At 42.1% G+C, this 18,412-nt stretch overlaps 1 protein-coding gene across 2 annotated transcripts in view; it reads left to right on the top strand.

Moving 5' to 3' along the window:
* The first annotated feature begins 2,558 nt into the window (after positions 1-2,558).
* Positions 2,559-18,412, top strand: part of LOC125635345 (sodium/hydrogen exchanger 9B2) — a 31,351-nt gene continuing 15,497 nt past the window's right edge. The window contains exons 1-7 of one of the 2 annotated variants that reach the window (XM_075127550.1): positions 2,559-2,632; positions 6,913-7,015; positions 7,693-7,873; positions 11,240-11,410; positions 15,153-15,295; positions 16,624-16,751; positions 17,445-17,620. In XM_075127550.1, the coding sequence (XP_074983651.1) occupies positions 6,923-7,015; positions 7,693-7,873; positions 11,240-11,410; positions 15,153-15,295; positions 16,624-16,751; positions 17,445-17,620 (892 nt within the window). In that variant the 5' untranslated portion in view covers positions 2,559-2,632; positions 6,913-6,922. Of the gene's footprint in view, positions 2,633-2,864; positions 3,135-6,912; positions 7,016-7,692; positions 7,874-11,239; positions 11,411-15,152; positions 15,296-16,623; positions 16,752-17,444; positions 17,621-18,412 lie in introns of those variants that run through there. The other variant, XM_048846941.2, reaches the window with a different exon arrangement.

Raw genomic sequence — 18,412 nt, 5'->3', positions numbered from 1 at the left:
AACTTTGTGTTAATCGCTTTAGGAAGAAAAACCACAAGAAACTCAGTGCAGTAAATTTGCTTTTACAATTTACTGAACACAGTGAGTTAGTTGTACAAGGACTAAAGGTTGAATTAATTGATTCTGCCACTGATCATGGAGATATTGTCAAGGGTAAAAAAAGGATGTGTTATGCCAAAATTAGGTTTTCTCGTGCTTGAACCTACTGGCATGAAACTTCCTTGATTATGAAAGGCCAGTGGAATGCATGGTAAAATACTACTAAAAACAGCCAGTTCAGTCACATTGCAAAAATGACACTCATTCCATTGTAGCTGAGTTATTATTTATTATGATTTGGGGGGGGGAGCACGTAGGAGCACTAATTATGGACCAGCACCCCATTGTGCTACGTGCTGTACAAACACAGAACAAAAAGATACTCTCCGCCCCAAAGAGTTTACAATCGAAGTAAAAAAAATCGACCCTGCCATTACACTATTTCAGCTATGAATGCCTATAAATGTAGCTGCTTAAGAAATAATTGCTCTGTAATTATTAAAGAAAAATTGCTGCTGCAAAGGTTTGAAAAGGAATCTCCAGAAAGCATGGCTATGCACCGATACAAATCTATCGGGGGCGAAGGTATGGGAGGGTGTTGGTATGTGGATGTGATGATTGCCTACGTCTCCTTTTAAACTTTACTCATGCACCAAAATAAGAGACCTGATTTTTGAAAGGTGCTGAGCAATGTGCAGGTCCAATTAAAGTTAGAGGAATTCAGTATGTTGAAGTGGCATCTCTTATAAGCACTAAATTCACTTGATATTTTTCCCCTTAAATTTTAAGGTTAGGTTCCTTAGTCATTAAGACTCGGATAGTTCCCCTGCATGGTGCCAGCTGGCAGTGCGTAAAGATCACGGTCTCAAAAACCGGGTATTTTGACTGGGAATTTGGTGGGAAGGGATTTATACGCATGGAGTCATACCTGCATTAAGATAGGAATGGCTGCCAAAGGGACATACTGCGGTAATATACTATTTGATCTTTGATCTAATTGGAAAATAGGTAATGCTTAGTAGGCAGGAGGGGGACAGGAGGTTTATACTTTCTATAATCATGGTTGATCTTCTGCACAGCAGATATTTGAAATATTTGACACAAAACAACCCCATTGGCTTGTGTGGATATAGCGTACAGATGAAGTGGGGTTTTGACAGATCTTCCTCCAGTCTCCAATTAAAAAGACCTCTTAAGGGGGACTGGTTAAAATTAGGGCAAAAAAACAACCTAGACCAAAGTGACTGGGTTAGACTTCACTGATCTGAACCCAACTGTTGCAAATTCAGTATGGCAAAACAGTGTTTCCACCGTTTATGAATTTATCATCAAGGCCAAAGTCCTTGTGCTGTGATAGTGGTCATGGCATATTGTGTGAGAAGAGGAGCGAGCTTCCTGTTTTAGCTCAGCATTGTGGAAGCTCATGTTGCCCAATCTGAAAATAAAAAATCTAAGTTTCGTGTGTGTGGTTTTTTTTTTTTTCTGTTGACAAATGCAGAGGTCATTGAACTCTTGGAGTTCTCAATCAATGTCCTTAGGCCACCTGGTGTTGTAGTAGCTGAAACCAGCTGCATATTAATGAATTTATCCTGGAAGCACTCCTGTGCGGTAGAGAAGTAGTAGTATCCCCATTTGACCAATGATGAACTGAGGTAGAGAGAGTGGTCATATGAGAACCTGGTAGCAGAACTTGGAATTGTATCCAGATAGTCCAAGTCCCAGTCCCTTGTCTTTGCTAGAAGTATCTTTCACAGATAAGATAGTCACCACCAATATGAAATATATTATGAAATCTGAAGTTTTCTAGGCTTACATGGGTGCATGCCTGTTCCAAAATTCATCACTTAAACCTGAGCTATGTTTATATTTTTATGGAGCTATGCAGACATTTTCCCCCCCATGGAAAATTTTGACTTTTCATCAGAACAGAAAACCCAGATGTTTAGACCCAAAATTGACTAGTCGGAATGTTCCGTGTTCAACAGACGCTTTCCATGGAAAACTTGATTTAAGCAAAAGTCAAGGGTGACAGAAAATGCATGACCTGCCTTAATTTTTCCATGAGAGTGACGAACAGCCCGGTTGTAACCTATTTTCTTTTTAAAATCTAGCTGAGCGTCCTAGCCGTTTGACACCTAATTTGCTGTGTGATTTTGAGACAGTCACAGAACTCCTGGGTCTCACTCCGTCACACCGAGTGGAGGTGAGGTTCTGCTAGCCAGTCTCTGTAAGGGCTAGCTGTGTTAGTCTGGATCTGTAAAAGCGGCAACGAGTCCTGGGGCGCCTCATAGACTAACAGACGTGTTGGAGCATGAGCTTTCATGGGTGAATTCCCACTTTGGCGGATGCATTATGCATTCACCCACGAAAGCTCATGCTCCAATATGTCTGTTAGTCTATGAGGTGCCCCAGGACTCTTTGTCGCTTTTACAGTCTCTGGAAAGTGTTTTGAGATCCTTGCCTGCAGTTATTTCATTCTCCTGCATTCCCACTGACGCCCTGCAGGGTTCAACTGAAAAGCCCTCTCTTCTCCCCCCAACCCCCGCTTCTGTCGCTTTCTTTGGGCTTAGCCGCTTCGCTGTACCGTACGCAGGTGGGTTACATGTGCATTTCCCGCGCGTCCCCTCCCAGAGGCCTGACTCCCATTCCGGCAGACACAGGGCTGGGGTTGGGAGGAGAGAACCCGCTCAGCTGGTTACCCGGGTGAGAGAGAGCCACGGCCTCCCGGCCAGCGGCTGGTCCCTGGGGGATGCTGCGGGGGCAGGACGCCTCGCAGCTGCCAGCCACCCTGACTCACCTCGCAGCTCCCAGCCGGCCTCACCCGTCCGCGGCTTTGTCTCCGCCTCTTCCGGGCGGGGCTGGGCAGGGCCCGTTATCCGACCAGCCCTGCAGCGGCGGGGTGAGGTGGGGGGCTTCAGGCACCAGCTCTGGGTCTCCGCCTCCCTCGCCCCCCGCCTGCTGGCTGGTCCCGGCCCAGAGAGGAGGAGGAGGAGCCGCGGCCGGCGGGGACCGTCGTGTGCCCGGCCCCTCGCTAGTCCTGCCCGCGTGGGCCGCCCCGGCATCAGTGGGCGGCAGGAGCTGCTGCGGGCTCCCAGGTAGGTGTTTGCAGCGGGCTGGGGGCGCCCCTCGGGCTGAGCGGAGAGCGGGGGGACGTACCCGGCTCAGCAGAGCGGCTGGGGACGGTGCCTTTGCCTGGCTGCCTTCTCCGGGGATGACTGGGTTTTTATTCCGGCCCTGAGCGAGGCTGGTTCATGGCTGTGAGTTGTCTGCTGCTTTCTCTGGCTTGACAGCGGCCGGGGCAGCAGCGCTGGTAAAACACGCACCGGCTGCCCGCGGCAACCGTCCCTCCCTCTCTTCCCCCTTCCCGGATGAAATGCTGGGGTCGTGCACCCCTCACCAGAGGGAGTGTGTGTCCCAGAGGGGGACTGGATCAGAGAGGCGCTGCTCTCAAGACCAGACGGTGTGCGCCTGGATCCTGCTTCTGTGATTTCTGGCAATGGCTCATTCATTCAATGCCCGAGACTGAACTGAAGGAGCCTAATTTGGTTTTGAAATCGTGCCTCCATACTAGGGAATGCCTTGTACTTAATTTAATACTGGATTGAGAGCCAGGGAGCCTGGGGAGCTATCCATTGTGCCTCGGTTCCAGTTTGGAGGGATCACCTCTAAGTAGTAATTCAGTCTCCTTGTCCCATCAATTCTTGGCTTCTCCCCTGAGAGCACTGTCAGCCTGGCATGTTGTAACAGAGTCATCGGGAGGTGGACTCCTGTCTGCTAGAAACTGTTCCAGGGTCATCGTTAACGTTAGTTAGGGCATCTACATGTTGTCTAATAGTAACTTAAATCCTGCTCCTGCAAAGTACACAGGGCTGCCTTGGACTCAGGAGCCCATGCATACAACCCACCTTGCCAGGTTGAGGCCTTAATCACAGTGCCAATGTCTTCTTTTCTCTTTGAATTCAGAGCCTTTAAGCTGCCTTAGTGGAAAATAGCAATATTAGTAAATTCCGTCACTGAAGAGTTATGGTGGAAATTATCGAAGGGGAGAGGAGGGGAGGAATTGGTAAAGTTTACCTATTTCCAAAAATGCTATTACTTAATATTCTCTAATTTAACATTAAAACTAGTGGATTAAATCCTAGCACCATTTAAATCAATGGAAGTTTTGCCATTGACTTCAGTGGGGCTAATATTTCACCCAATATAAGAATAAAAACAGAAACATCAATTATGCAAAAGAGTCCACAACAACTCAGGTCTACAGAGAGAGACCAAAGAAAGTGGCACAAATGCTGACGCTGGAGGAAGCCAGCATCCTAAACTAAAAAAAATGGGTTAATATGGAAACAAAAGGAAAAAGAAAACAAAGGTGCAGCAAAAATGTTATTTTATTTTAAGGCATATAAAAACTGCATATATTTTCAGGTACGTCTTTGCTGCCTTTGAAGTAGGTTTCCTATTTGACTAGTTCAACACAAACACCCAGTTTCCTAATAAAGTAATAGAACAATCTGTCTTTGTTCATCAAGTCAGTCTTCCCAGGGTTGTTAACATGACAAATGAGAGTTGATGGATGAGTCTGGGAGTTACAAACTCATTTATAGCGTTGTACCATGAGGAAGGCTAATTCTTGGCTCAAAGGTCTGCGTTCCAGCCCAGCCGGAGTTTTGAGTTGAGTGGCACTTCGACTGAGACAGAAATTCAGCCAAAACAATTTGATAGATTTCTAGAAACTGCCATTCACGCCCCAAGGGCTGACGTGCAGAAAGTAGCTGTTAACAGAGAGTGGGTACAATTTCAGCGTGCTGGAGACCAATGTTAGCAAACAATTTGATTCAAACCTTATCTTCAGATGTGTGTGGAACGCCCGTTGGTTTAGATAACTGAAAATAGGGTAAATGTGCATTAGAGCCTGATTTTGCTTCCAGTGAATGCACTGACATATCTCTCACTAACTTCAGTGGGATCAGGACTGGGCTTTTAATTATTATATCCATGTTTAAGGGCTAAGTAGAAAGAGACTTCAGCCCACAGAACCTCGCCAGGGAGAGGGGTGTAAAAGAGGGGATCAGAGCTCCGTGATAGGTCTCCCACTTCATCGGAAAAGGTCCTCTGGCAGGACTGGGCTTCACATGGGGTGCGATGGGAGAGCCATGCTCCGTCATGTTCCTACCTTTACCCTAAAACAGGGGTAGGCAACCTATGGCACGTGTGCCAAAGGCAGCACGCGAGCTGATTTTCAGTGGCACGCACGCTGTCCGGGTCCTGGCCACCGGTCCAGGGGGCTCTGCACTTTAATTTAATTTTAAATGAAGCTTCTTAAACATTTTAAAAACCTAATTTACTTTACATACAACAATAGTTTAGTTATATATTATCGACTTATAGAAAGAGACCGTCTAAAAACATTAAAATGTAGTACTGGCATGCGAAACCTTCAATTAGAGTGAATAAATGAAGACTCGGCACACCATTTCTGAAAGGTTGCCAGCCCCTGCCCTAAAACACAGTGCAAACAAGCACACGTTTATGCTGCCTGAGTTTGTCGTCTTCTTCTCTGGAATTGCAGGGGACCAAATGACCCTTGAGGCAAGTGTCTTCAGCCTCTGAGAAGGGAGGTAGCGTGCTGCTTAGCTGAACTGGAATTCCTCCTAAGTGATTAAGGAGCAACCCCAACAGACTGGCTGTTGGACACTGAAGGTTGGAGTGGGGTGATGATATCTACTGCATTCCATCAGTGATGCAGAGACACCTTCCCACCCACCCCTTCTTGGGTTAGGGGGGGAAGGTGTCAAGATACCAGCAGAGACTGAGAGAGCGGACAAGGTTATTTTGAACCGTCTGTTTTTGTTGAAAGCACTGGGAGAATTCTCGTCGCTCCTATCAGAGTCAGTGTCCTCTTTTTGTTGTTTGTTTTGAAGGAGAGAACATTCTAATGGAATGTTCCACCCCCCACAAAAGCTAACTGTGCCAGCCTATTGACTGGTGGCTGTTCCGAGAGGTGCATGAGATGGCATGCTTAATAAAATGAGTGCTGCAGAAAATTAAGAAATCCTGCAGGCTGGTTTGTTGGTAATTAGGTAACTACTGTATTAAGATGCTCAGATGCCACATTTGATGAGGACAGTATAAAAACCCAGACAGATCAATAGATAGTTGAGATCTTAATTCAGATGGGTTTCTGTCATTCTTAAGGACTTTTTTTGTTAAATAGCTCTGACATGGTTTGGGGTAGGGAACTTAACAGTTGGCAGAAGTTCCCTTCACTACCCCCTTGAAATACAACCAAAATTTGGCCAAGTGTTAGGCTGTGGAAAAGCACCATTTGTAGCTGCACATTATTAAAAATAGTTTGATGCTTGATTTTAACTTTCTGAAAGCTCCAGTTGCACTGCGCATGTTTGCAGGACCCATTGAGCCCCCTGCATCATATACTCGTGATTCATGCAGAACTAGAAGTCCAGACAGGACACAGGAAAATCTGATTCTCTTCCTCCTCTTGGTCCTGTGGGGCGGGGGAGTTGCGGGGAGAATTACTTATCAGAATCATACACACAAGGGGGATGACTTAAGGTTGCACAGACAAACATAGTTCTGACTCTTTCCACTTCTGAGGTCTTGACTTTGCAACTTCAACAATGTTCTTCTAATGTAATTTTTTTAACAGAATAAATAGATATAAACTAGATGCTCATGGACACAAGCTTCATTACATACTTTCTAATATGTAATGTACAGAGTTATTGGTGTCTATGAGGCTTTCTCTTTTGTATGGGGAAAGAAAGAAATATGACTTTAAAAAAGTCTTGAAACAGGCGAATATACGTGGTGTGATTTGCTTCTGCTTATTCTTCAAAATCTTTGTTGTTGTAGGTTTGTCAACATGGTGAAGGAGGATATTGTGGAGGAGAGTGAAGACCCAGAGCTGTCTGTACAGGTGGGAAATGGCACAATTCCCATGAATCAGAAAACTCAGGTAATTGCATTTGTATCTGTATTCAGGCCTCTCCTAGTACAGGGTTACCCAGGGCAGCTCTCCTTTCTCCAACTTCATTAAAATACTGAAGATTTTTACAAGGGGAACTTGTACCCCCTCAATTTGGGCCTTTCTGACATTTACTGTATATTCTATAAAGTGTTTCCTTTGTGGGTTTAGCTGCCCGAAATCAGTGGTCCTGACTTCAGTTTAAAGTGTCAGGTGAATTAATTTACATATTACAAAGACCCATCACCCACACAGAAATCTTTCAGGTGGAGTTAAGATTACTGCAGTAATTCTCAAACAGTGGACCACAGGCAGTTCACTGGGCAGCAGCTGCTGCCTCTTACTTGTTTTTTCAGCTGCTAAAGTTGCATTAAAAAACAGCTTGAAAATATGACCTACACTCCTAATGTTGGTTTTTCCATGTAGTAAATTTCTGTAGTTGCCACAGAGATGTTATGCAAATGTGACTGGGACTGGCAGGTGGCAGAATGGAAGGGCAGCTGGTCCACAAGCAAATCTCTCTTAAACTGGACTCCACGCTATGTACAAATTTATCGAGAAGCCCTGATCTACAGTTAGCAATGTTCTAGTAAATGTAGTCCTTGGGTAGCTCATTGCAAATGTACGCAATGCTGCTTCAGAGAAAGCTCTATTGTTTTTTAACTCAGGAGGTAACTATCTTGGACTGCAAAGGTGCAGATGGAAATGCACAAACGGAAGAAACTGCTCTATTGCACAACCGTGCAAGGCAACTTCAGGAACCGCTGACAGAGTCAAAGCCTCCAAGGAAACTGAGGCAAATATTTGCTTGTCCTCCTCAAGGCCTCCTTGCCCGAACAGTGACAAATGGTATGTAAGGGACAGGCTATGCAAAATGTTTAATTCTTTGACATAAGAGTAGACACGCCAACATTTCATTTTCTAGATGTGGTAGCTGACAGCTTTTCTGTAAACAGTAAAGAAACATGAAGGGACTGTTACTTTTGACCTGTCAGGCAAATCTTTAGGTGCACTGATGGAAGAATTTTTATGTAGAACAAGGACTTGCATTTTTAGTGCCTTTCCTGCCCCACCCCCAGCTCCTTCTGTCTTATGGTTTATCTTCATATTAGAAATTGTTTTCATCAGAAACATGAGCTCTTCATCCTGTTTGAATGTTCTCACCCACAAATGAACTGTAAAGAAGATTATAAATAATTACATTTCTGGCAAAATAAATGGCTTGTGTTGAAATTAGGTCATGAATACACTAGTTTGCAGAAGAACCTTCTTCTGTTACTTAGGACTCAGTCCAGCACTACATACCTAAGATTTTGCAAGCCTAGGATCCTGGCCCCAAGGCAGATTGACCCATTCAATAGAAAGGTTGGCCTGTTATAGAAGTCCAAGATAAAAATTCCGGGCTGGCCAAGGATTGCAGAGCTTCCCAAATGAAGGCACTCATGTATGTGAGAGCCTTCTATCCTATGCTTTGCCACTCTGGATTCACAGGCTCATACATTTATTACCCCACTGCCTCCTTCTCCTGGCTGCCTGGGCCTTGTCACAAGAAGAAGAATCTCCAACTCTAAAATGCAGTAACTTCCCTGAATGCTTGTGTGGAGATGGTGCAAGAGGGCAGGGATGGATCATTCTGCGATTTTTTTTTTTTTTCTCCTCTTCCATCTTCTGTTTGTGTCCATGCTTGCTTGCTCTCCCCGGCTGATTGCAGATCAGAGCTGCGAGCCTGGAAGAACAAGATACCTTCAGGTTATGAACTATCTGTATTTTCTCCTGCTTGACTGATGTATCAGGGGAAACTCTCTGCCCTGCGTTAGGTTGTGTGGAGACCCCCTGTGCATACCCCATTGCTAGGGATTGTTTTCATCGTGGAAGAATCCAGTGCATAAAACTACCCCGCTGCAATTTTCTTTTATTCTTTCAAAATGAAACTTGAGCTATACTCTAACAGCAGTAAGCCATGCCAGAGTGTATGGTAGGAGATTACTGGTGCATTCATCAAGCAGCTGAAGACGTCACAATACAGGCAAGATGTGTGTTAATAGGATTACTCACCTGCTTAAATTTAAGCACATACTTAAGTGCTTCTCTGTATCAGGGACAGATGCTCGCTCAGCACCTTGCGGTACAGTTAAGCCTCTTCGTTTTCAGTTTAAACTGATTTTTACCAAAAAATTCCCAAGTTTTACAAAAGGTATTATTCAGTTGTTTCCAATTTTCACCCTACTTTTGTATCATTCAAATATATAAAAAATAACTTGTTTTATTAGGAAAATATAATACACTGCATGAGATATATGTATTATGATAATACATTAGTCTGTGTGTATAGGCAAAGTTGCCTGTTGAAGTAAGGTTATGTATTAGTCTAGAAGATACACACAGTAAACCAACAGGCACGCACACAAGCTCCGAAGTGTGTGCCCATCTGAACATACTGATGAATCTCATGCCCACCACGTAACATTTCAAGCTGTTAGCAGATCACGATCTAAAGATCCGACATACTAAAATGGGAAGAAAATGAAAGTCTCTGTCAGAATATGTTTCAGAACACAAGGAAGTATTCAAAAGTTTTAAAAAAACAAAAGCAGGAGAAAAGGATGCAGTTGAGTGTATGCACTGCAAACGGTGTGGCTCAATTATTACATATAAATATTTATAGGCTAATAATTCTAAGTCTACAACAGTAAACTGTTTATTCAAATGAAAAGTTGTATTTAGGGATTAGAGATGTATTGTTTTCTTAAACTCAGAGGTGGCGTTGTGTTCTGAGTTCTGTTTTAGCTCTGCAGCAAACCACATTGATGAACGGAATTCAAAGCATTAATCTACTGAATACTGTTCTCCCCTGTCTTTCCATCCACCAAAATAAATCCCGATATTTACCCAGAAAAATAATTAATAATTTTTGCATTGATTTTCACCTGTTTGTTTGGGGTTTTTTTTTGTTTTTTTTTGTGGTAATAAACACTGATAAATTCCCAGGAAAAAATAAATAAAATAAAAACTGAAAACAAAGGGTCCTAAGTACGGTGCATACACTATTATGACTTAATGTCATATTTTAGCACCAACAAAATCAGAGCTCCAGCTCAAAGAACATCAAAGATTGTTGTAACTAAACTGACATTAAATGTTTTATTTCTAAAATCAAGCAGATAATACTTTCCCTCCCCCCAAAAAAGCATTTACAAAAAGAAAAGGAGTACTTGTGGCACCTTAGAGACTAACCAATTTATTTGAGCATGAGCTTTCGTGAGCTACAGCTCACTTCATCACTTCATCACATCCACCAATGTGATATATGCCATCATGTGCCAGCAATGCCCCTCTGCCATGTACATTGGTCAAACTGGACAGTCTCTACGTAAAAGAATAAATGGACACAAATCAGATGTCAAGAATTATAACATTCATAAACCAGTCGGAGAACACTTCAATCTCTCTGGTCACGCAATCACAGACATGAAGGTCGCTATCTTAAAACAAAAAAACTTCAAATCCAGACTCCAGCGAGAAACTGCTGAATTGGAATTCATTTGCAAATTGGATACTATTAATTTAGGCTTAAATAGAGACTGGGAGTGGCTAAGTCATTATGCAAGGTAGCCTGTTTCCTCTTGTTTTTTCCTACCCCCCCCCCCAGATGTTCTGGTTTAACTTGGATTTAAATTTGGAGAGTGGTCAGTTTAGATGAGCTATTACCAGCAGGAGAGTGAGTTTGTGTGTGTATGGGGGTGGGGGGGATGTGAGAGAACCTGGATTTGTGCAGGAAATAGCCCGACTTGATTATGTAAAGAGTTGTCACTTTGGATGGGCTAGCACCAGCAGGAGAGTGAATTTGTGTGGGGGGGTGGAGGGTGAGAAAACCTGGATTTGTGCTGGAAGTGGCCCACCTGATGATCACTTTAGATAAGCTATTACCAGCAGGACAGTGGGGTGGGAGGAGGTATTGTTTCATATTCTCTGTGTATATATAAAGTCTGCTGCAGTTTCCACGGTATGCATCTGATGAAGTGAGCTGTAGCTCACGAAAGCTCATGCTCAAATAAATTGGTTAGTCTCTAAGGTGCCACAAGTACTCCTTTTCTTTTTGCGAATACAGACTAACACGGCTGTTACTCTGAAACCTGTCATTTACAAATGTAACTCTAAAGTGAACTAAGCTATTCCTTAGAGATTATTAAATATATTTTTCCTGTCTTCTTCCAGTTACAACAGTAATACTTGTTTGGGCTGTGGTGTGGTCCATCACAGGCAGTGAGTGTCTTCCGGGCGGGAACATATTTGGAATTCTGTTTCTCTTTTTTTTTTCTGTCATTGGAGGTAAAATTTTTGGGCTCATTAGAATACCAACACTTCCTCCTTTACCTCCTCTTCTCGGTAAGTATTGTGTGATATATTCTTTCTCTTTTTATTCTTGCATAGTTTTGCTTAGGAACATAGGAATTGAAATACAGGATCAGACCCAATGTCCCTTTAGTCCAGTGTCCTGCTTCAGACAGTAGCCAATACCAAATACTTCGTAGGAAGGTGTGGGGTAATCTGCCCACACATCAGTCTCATCCTCATCTCTAATAAAGATTGGCTGTAAGCCATAATGCACAAGGTTTAATATCCCTTCTATAACTTTCATTCCTGCCACTGTGGCTACCCTGGAATTTGAATGTAGGATTTCTGGGACTGAAAGTGAGATCCATACCCCTAGGCCACCAGGTTTCAGGATAATAATGAATTCATGATACAAAGAGTGTTACTATTAAGCTGTCTTGCATATATCTCAAAAGGAAGTTTCTAGTACTTTAAGAATCTCTTTCCTTCCCCCACCTCCCCCAGCAGACTGTTTCTTCCCCCTTTGTCTGTCTTGACTCAAGCTTGTCACCATGGTTGCTGACCTGGGCTCAGATTTTCCCACCTGTGACTCAACAATCCCCTATCACAAATGATTTTAAAATGTGCCTTAGTTTCGAAGTATAATGAAACCCAAACATTTCAAAATTCTCCAGGAAGAAAAATTCCAAAAAAAAATTCCTTTTTGGGTTGATCAAAACGTTTTCTTTCCATTATGACTTTTTTCCTTTATATAATATAATACAGAATAACAAAAACTTCAAAACAAAATGTGGTTTCAAAACAAAAAATTGAAAAGTTTCATTCCAAAGATGTAAAAATGAGATGTTGTGAAATGGGATGTTTTGTCTGAATTTTTTGTTTTGTTTTTTTTCTAAATGTCGGTGAAATCAATACAATTTCATGAAGTGTTTCAGTTTTGAGAGAACTGCATTGATAGAAGTGCAATGTTGTATGAAGTGGCATATAGCATTAGGTATAGCAACCTTTAGACAGTGAACTTGTTTTGCAAGAATTTGGATTCACAAGTAGGAAGAGATTCAAATGGATAAGAGAAAGGAGAAAGAAAATTTTGCAAAGTCAACCCCTTTTTATTTTTAAAGCAAGTTTGAGCTACTGTTTCTGACCATTTCAGTTCTTCTTACTTTTTGTAAACTACTCCTTTGCTCAAAAGTTATGATTTGGGAACAAAACTACTTGTCAGGTGGGTAATGCTGAAGAACAGAAGCATAAGCAGGATAGCACATGCCTGATGAGATGCTTTTGACAATCTTCATGCTTAAGGTTCCTAATATTTGAGGAAAATCTGAAAAACTCTAGGAATCAAGGAGGGAGAAGGGAATATTAAATGTTCTTTGTTTTCGCATGAAAAATGGTGATAAAAATACAAGGACCTGTATTCATTCATGGACGTCCTTGCCTTTGATTTATCCCTTTTAGAAGGAATTCGGTCCAATGCAGATGACTTCCTACTACTTAACCCTTACAGTGAGGCTGGGTGGTGCAATTGCCAGCAGATCAACTACATGGGGTCATATTGCAGATCTTCTCTGTGCTGTGAAGGGGGTCTTTATGCCAGCCCTGCATAGATTAAAGGAGAGTATCGCAATAGAGATGGTCTTAAGGGGCTATGAACCCCATAGTTATGCAGGTCCTGTGACCCTAACATGGCAAAAGAAACACAGAGAAACTGTAGCCAGTGTGCCAACCCATAGGCTGCTGTGATTGCACAGTGAAGCACAAATACATCTTGGTGCTGCCTTTGTTTCTCCTAGAGGGCGTGGGAAGAAGAACAAACAGTAGCTATCAGGTAGACTTGTTCCAGGTCAAATACAAGCCATAGCCAAGGCCTGTCGGTGCACAGCAGGCAGTCTGTGAGCAACATGAGCACAGTATTGAACCCCCCCCTCCCAAAATCTTCTTATGATTTTATATTTCGTAAGATAAATGTTAAGCTCTGCTACAAAATTATATGTTTGCCGGTTCAGGCCCTAAGATAAGTCTGTGTTTAAAAATACCTTTTTTGCAAAGCACTTCAAGTAGCAAAACCATCTAACTGGAGACTGCAAAACAAGCATTTGCAAAAGGTTGAATTTTCCTTGTGGCTCAAATAGAAGATAGGAGGAACTTCAGCTGTTTGCTCCCATGTGACTGTTGCATTCATAAGAATTTTAAAAATCTGTGATTTAATTTTTACACATACTATATATTTTAGGCCAGATTTTCAAAGGAGCTCAGTCTGCACCCAATCACTCCCCTTTAGGCACATGGATAAGGGGTCAGATTTTCAGACAAGCTCAGCTCCCATTGACCAATGGAAGCTCCTGGCTGTTGAGTACTTGTCAAAGACTATGTCTACACGAGAGACCTTACAGGAGCACGGGAATATTGATGCACCTGAACACTGTAAGATCTCATGTGTAGCCGCCTTATGCCAACGGGAGAGAGCTCTCCCATCAACGTAATTAAACTACCCCCCAATGAGCAGCAAAAGCTTCCTTTCTTCTGTTAAAAAAAAATGCAGCACTTAAGCATTTAGTTTTTGGATTGGTCCTGCTTTGAGCAGGGGGCTGGACTAGATGACCTCCTGAGGTCCCTTCCAACCCTGAGATTCTATGAAAGACATAAAGCTGCCTACGTTCATGGTGGGCTATGTAGTCTAGAATGGGCTGCACTTGGATGGCAGGTCTTAATTCTGATGTCTGTCACCAGTACCATGTGTGCTCAGTGGGTTTGCTTGTTTAAGAAAAACAGGGTTTTAAATCAGGTCTCAGTATGTTTCTTCCTGCTGCCCATCTGATTGTTTTGTGTATCTCACTTCTTAATTTCATATGATGCATGACTTTAGATTTCTTTGCTTTTATTAATCCTATTTCTCAGCACATGATTGCAGGACATAAGATACGATTATAAAACTCATATTGACAGCACTGACCCCCTGACAGGGCGGCAGTATGATCTACTGGATAGGGCACCGGACTGAGAATCAGATGTGGCTTCTAATCCTGGGCTGTGCTGTGGAATGAACCATGACCAGCTGGTTGTGGAGTGTCTACATTTTCATTTTTAGTGATGTTAGCCAACTTGAGTTACTTAATAATCAGTGAATTACAGCACAACAAAAATCTTTAGTGAAAATAGGGCCTATGTGTTTGTACAGCACCTGGTACACTGGGGGCTCATTGTTGGTTGAGGCTTCTAGGCACTACGGAAATGCAAGTAATAACAGTAATGTAAAAAAGGCCTAAATGGGGCATTGTTGATCAGTGGAACTGCTAATTCCCTTTGGAAATTAGAAAAATTAGAAAAAAACATTTTTGCAAGAGCCATCAAATTACGTAGCTATGACCACCTCAGACAGAACTTCTTAAATTTATGTGCTGACTAAAATTTCACTTAGTTTACTGTTGATGACAAATTTACATTTAATATAGGACATATCCGCCAACATTTCACCAATAACAATATTATCTACCACCAGTTTGGTATGAGTCAGTCAAACCACATCACTTCCAATACCCTTTACCTCTTAATTTCCTCCTCAGTTTCCTCTTTGCTTCCTGTCCTCTAATTTTTCAATTTTAATCTCTCTGGTTCTAGAGTAACATCTGTCAAGTAGGCCACTAACACTTGAGAGACGTATTCCTGTCCCAGCATAGCAGATCCTAATTTTCTCATTGAAGTTTTCCACAAAAAATTCTGACTTCACTCTAGACGCTACTGAAATACAATAATAACAACTCAATCAAGAAATGCTTGCTTGCTTTCTTTTTAGGGATGTTGCTTGCAGGTTTTCTCATCCGAAATACCCCATTCATCAGTGACATAGTCCAGATAAATCCAAAGTGGTCTGCAGCGCTGAGAAATATTGCCCTTTCCATTATCTTGGTCCGAGCTGGGCTTGGCCTTGATCCAAAGGTACGGTATCTAATGTTTCTGGTGTAAAAACATACAAACAAACAACCCACTAACAGTATCAAAATATTTGATCAGCTGTTTGCTTGAAATCAGTACTGTACCAAACTATTAAATCTCATAAGTTTTGCATTTTATAGCCTTGTTTCTGTTAGAAGTGGTTTAAAATACAATACGATATTGTTCTTATATTAGTGAAGGTTAAGAATATCTGTACCCTCTCAGCCGGATATATAGGATTGGTGAGCGTTCCATTTTGTGATATTTTTTTCCCCACTAAATAAATAAAATTATTTCTGTTTTGTGAGCCAGACAGCTCAGTTACATGCACTTTATCTTGATTTGCCAAGTTGTGTAAATTGTTCCATTTGTGTAGTAAGTTTTCCTGTAAAGTCTATTGTTCTGCTAAGAGATCAGTCAAAGGGAGAAAAAAGTAAAATAAACAATGCAGGGATCCAGGACACTGAAGAGAAGAGAATCTCCTTTATGATAAGACACTCTGGTGAAAGGAAACCCTACAAGTAATATTTTTTTATTCTTTTATGTGAGGATATTAACTGTAAAGAAGAGTCCAGCTGTCCTAGATGAAAAGATAGCAGACATCGGTCCTAATAAATAATAGATCCCATGATATTTCTATGATCCCGTCCCCAGCCACTACGAAACTTGATATCTCCAATGCTAATAAAAGAGGGGAATAAAAAAGGGGGGCTCCTGCCTGGTTTACAACTTGACCAGCTAAAATCAAGCTATAAGGTGTTGTCCTGTTCCTACACTTGAACAGAAGTAGAGGATATGTCAGGCGTAACTTGCACGTGTTAGCTAAGCCTATGTAAACTCAGACACTTTTCCTAGTCAAGATAAGATCTGGATAGGAAGTGTCCATCATGACATGACACAAGATTTTTCTTGAGAATACTCACTTATAGTCAGTCCCAGAAAATCTCAGGTTGCATCATTTCTATTGTTACACTCTAAAATGTCGGTTTTTCAATGTAGCATCCTATTCTTTATCAAGACATTCAAGAGGGCTTTTAAACATTGTGTTTGGGCACATCATTACACACAGTTGGGCTGTCAAGTTCAGCATTTGAATTCTTTTCCCTCCGTGATGTGGTCATTTTCAGACCAAAGGAGACCAAAGCTAGGACTAATTCAAAGATGGGCTCAACCCACTAAATGTCCTAAGTCCTAGCTTTTACAATAGACTGTACTGTATGATACCATGTCACTGGGACTTCAGTAATAAACCAGAGCAGATCTTTAGCTGCATTCCTCTTTATGAAATTGAAGGGTTATGTTGTTAATGTGTAAATATATTTCTATTTCAGGCTCTGAAGAAGTTAAAGGCCGTCTGTTTAAGGCTTTCTTTCGGGCCCTGCCTCACTGAGACATGCGCAGCTGCTGTTCTTGCACACTTTCTGATGCATTTGCCATGGCAATGGGGATTTATATTAGGGTAATTTACTCTCTTTTCTCCTCTGTAAAAATTCAAAATGGCTTAATTCTAGCTGATGCTGCCTATCTCCCTGCTAGGATCTTCCCTTGAACTAAAGAATGCTACAGCTAGCCCAGTGCATCATTCATGCACTGCCAGGCAGAAGACATGGGTTCAGTACTAGTTGCCTGTGTGTTTTGCAGTGGTGTAATGCTGTGAAAGCTATACCATGCCCTATGGCTGGTTTGAGGGGAAGGTGTTCATAGGCAAGGAAGGGAATCTAGCCTCACTGCATTAGACTGGCAGGGATGCTGGTTGTGATGTGGGCCCTTGAGCGTGAAGAGTTAACATAAACAAAAGAACAATGGGGTGGTAGAATCCTGAGGGCTTTGTCTGGAATGCAGAGGGCCTTTAGGAGCAAAAAGAAATGTTGTAGCAGGCATTCTGTTAGTACGTAGAAATACTGGAGTTCAGAATTTCCCCTTAAAGAGCTACCTATAGCGTAGCCATGCTGTTAGAATCGGATATGTCCTCTACTCCTTGTGGTGACAGGGAGTTTGTTCATCTTGTTCCATCAAGCCCCTTATTTTAATGTCACCCACTTGGGCACGTGACAAAAGTGGACTGTAGGTTTACACAGACGTAATTAAAAGGGGATTTTCCAGTTGAGTATTTTATTTTTAAGAAGGGATGAATGAAATTCTGTGTGTTTAGTTTTGTTCTAGGTGCTGTCTCTCCTGCTGTTGTGGTCCCCTCTATGCTGATCTTGCAAGCAGGAGGGTATGGTGTTGAAAAGGGTGTCCCAACCTTGCTAATGGCTGCTGGCAGCGTTGATGACATCCTGGCCATCACTGGCTTCAACACATGCTTGGGCATGGCCTTCTCTTCAGGTACACTACCTAATCCATCGATGGCAAAATCCAGGGCAAATACAAAAATATGATAAGGAATCTGCCGTCTGTTATGGTCAATTAGTGATAAATCTATAGGGGTTCGGTTTATATACTGGAGACTCAGATAATAATTATGTGTGAAATTACCCATGTGCAGAGCAAGTGGCTGATGCTAATGAGATATGCAGTAAAGCATATTAGTATGTGCTGGGACCTGGGAAACCTGAGTTTTGTTCCGAGTTCCTCCACTGACTGGCTGTGTGACCTTCAGGAAGTTATTAAGACTCTCTGTCCCCATTATTTTTATTAATTTATAATTCTGAACACGTAGGTGTGACAAGCAATTCCATCAGCATTTTCCCTCACTCTTGCTTCCCATGTAATGTTAGAGAGTCATTTGGGTGGATCATCTTCTTCTTTGCAGATATTAGACAAACTGTGATATTTACAAAAAAAGTCAAATCTGTGTTTTTAAAAAAAATCAAATAACTGGTTTTCACCAAAACAAGTATTGGTGGGGAAATGTCTCAGTTGATTAATACAATAGAAAACTTCCCAGATTATAATTGCAAACTTTGTGCCCTGAAAGCCTCTCTGACTGTCTTAGGGGAAGAGTTTCCAAGTGGCGTGTTGGAAGTGGGTTGCTCTTATTCTTGTCACTGTCACTAATTTGCTGCACACTGTGTTAAATTTCCTACCACCTGTCATCATTTGCAGCTGCTGATTGTTGATGATAGGGTAAGGATTGCCTATATGGCCATCTGTCAAGGTTCCTCCCCCACTCTGAAC

This window comes from Caretta caretta, chromosome 4 (assembly GCF_965140235.1).
Source record: "Caretta caretta isolate rCarCar2 chromosome 4, rCarCar1.hap1, whole genome shotgun sequence".
Taxonomy (NCBI): Eukaryota; Metazoa; Chordata; order Testudines; family Cheloniidae; genus Caretta; species Caretta caretta.
Note: the sequence above shows the minus strand (reverse complement) of the source record. Positions and strands in the feature narration are given on the sequence as shown.